Source organism: Sinocyclocheilus rhinocerous, unplaced genomic scaffold, assembly GCF_001515625.1.
Source record: "Sinocyclocheilus rhinocerous isolate Xijiao unplaced genomic scaffold, SAMN03320098_v1.1 scaffold843, whole genome shotgun sequence".
NCBI classification, from domain to species: Eukaryota; Metazoa; Chordata; class Actinopteri; order Cypriniformes; family Cyprinidae; genus Sinocyclocheilus; species Sinocyclocheilus rhinocerous.
In genome coordinates this window covers 469,209-470,989 of record NW_015655383.1, presented here as the reverse complement: position 1 = coordinate 470,989, position 1,781 = coordinate 469,209, and the positions used below count along the sequence as shown (strand labels likewise).

Below are 1,781 nucleotides of genomic sequence, written 5' to 3'. Positions count from 1 at the left end.
CCTATAAATCGGCCTAATTTGCAGCACAATCGGCCGATGCCGATTAATTTAAAAATGCCAAAAATCGATCAATCGGTCGACCTCTAGTATATATACTTACTGATTTATTCATTAATGTGTAATATGTTATATATTTTAAGCAAATTATGATCTCTAAAAGATTTTCAACTAACCAAAATTAAAAAGAATTATATATCGGTATCGGCCAAAATGAGTTGAAAATTATCGGCATATCTGATATCAGCAAAAATCCAATATCGTGCATCCCTACCAAAAATTATTCAGACACCAGATATATTTTTTTATAATTTTTTACTAGTGGGTGCAGGGCACTATAGTTCATTTATGTAAGTGAGTATAGCAAAATAAAGTAAACCGTGACAAATTATACCCACAAATTCTTCATACAGTGGACTACCAGTAAAATTGATAAAAATTTGGGACCAAAAATTATTCAGACACTTTGACCTGACCATATTTTGCTTAAGTGTTTTTCTTTAATTGCTAATGCGACCTTTTTACACAACAGACTGAGCAACATTAAGCATTGCTTGGTAATTAGTTGACCTAAATTGGTATTATCTAATTGCAACCGAATTCATTTGTGAGACAGAAGGATGGCATTATCAAGATGAATTTGTTCTGACACAGTTTAACTCTGAGTTCTTGTCATATTTTATTACCATTTTCTAAACTATAGCGAATAAACTGTGATAAAGTGAGAAATGTTGAAAGTGTCTGAATAAATGTTGGTTTGACTAGATTGTCTCAGCACACACTGAAAAGCGTGTACTTTCCCATCTACAGTGAACTATTTTAATATACTGGACGTGTACAAATGGTTACACAGCACTTGCTCAATTCTTGTTGTGGTTTTGTTTGCACAGTACAGATGAACAGAGAGATTGATGAGAATTAAGATGGCGTGTGTGTGTGTTTGTAGAGTAAAATCGAACAGCTGGCTGCAGATTGGAAAGTTCTGGACGCCAGACTGAAGGAGACGCCACAGCAGCCTCTTTCTCCATGGACACAACAAGTCTCTCAGCAGCAGTTCACAGGTGAGCGCAGCACACACAGGTAAAGCGGACTCTCACGCTGCTCCTCCCGAGTGTTTAACGTCTGTGTGTGTTTCTCAGCGAGCGTGCCGTCTGCGGTGCACATGGTCAGTCTGATGAGCGAGGAGCGGCGTCCCAGTCCAGAGCTGGTGGGCCCCAGCGACCTGCACCAGACGGCCACAGAGCTGGCGGACTGGCTGCTCCTCATCCACCAGATGCTCAAATCCAACATCGTCACGGTGGGAGACAAAGAGGAGATCCACACCACCATCGGCCGCCTGCAGGTCAGACCACAGAGTGTTTGTCATCGGTTTGAGGAAGTTTGGCTTAATAGGGTTGCAAAGAGCTAGTAGCTTTTTCCTCAAATTGACAATAAAAACTGTGATTTCTGGCTGTGCATCTGTCCACACAGAGTTATTATTCAGACCCCTGCCTGAGCAGTTACAGCTCATTTTGAAGGTGTTGTGTCTTGATTGTAGGTGACTAAAGGAGATCTCGAGCAGAGACATCCACAGCTGGAAGACATCATCACTCTGGCGCAAAACATCAAGAACAAAACCTCCAACCTCGACGTGCGCACCTCCATCTCTGAGAAACGTGAGCGGATGTTCATTATCATCTTCAGCTGAATTGTCTTTAATCTGAATCCTGCTTTCAGTATTCGTCTTAATCTGTTAGTCTTAAAGGCACAATATGTAATTTTTCACCACTAGAGGGCGCGTATTC

At 41.1% G+C, this 1,781-nt stretch overlaps 1 protein-coding gene across 1 annotated transcript in view; it reads left to right on the top strand.

Moving 5' to 3' along the window:
• The window catches only part of LOC107718008 (utrophin-like), a 200,930-nt gene that overhangs the window by 54,148 nt on the left and 145,001 nt on the right, over positions 1 to 1,781 (top strand). Inside the window, exons 39-41 of the mRNA XM_016524923.1 lie at positions 944 to 1,058; positions 1,137 to 1,339; positions 1,535 to 1,652. Of these exons, the coding sequence (XP_016380409.1) occupies positions 944 to 1,058; positions 1,137 to 1,339; positions 1,535 to 1,652 (436 nt within the window). The remainder of the gene's footprint in view (positions 1 to 943; positions 1,059 to 1,136; positions 1,340 to 1,534; positions 1,653 to 1,781) is intronic.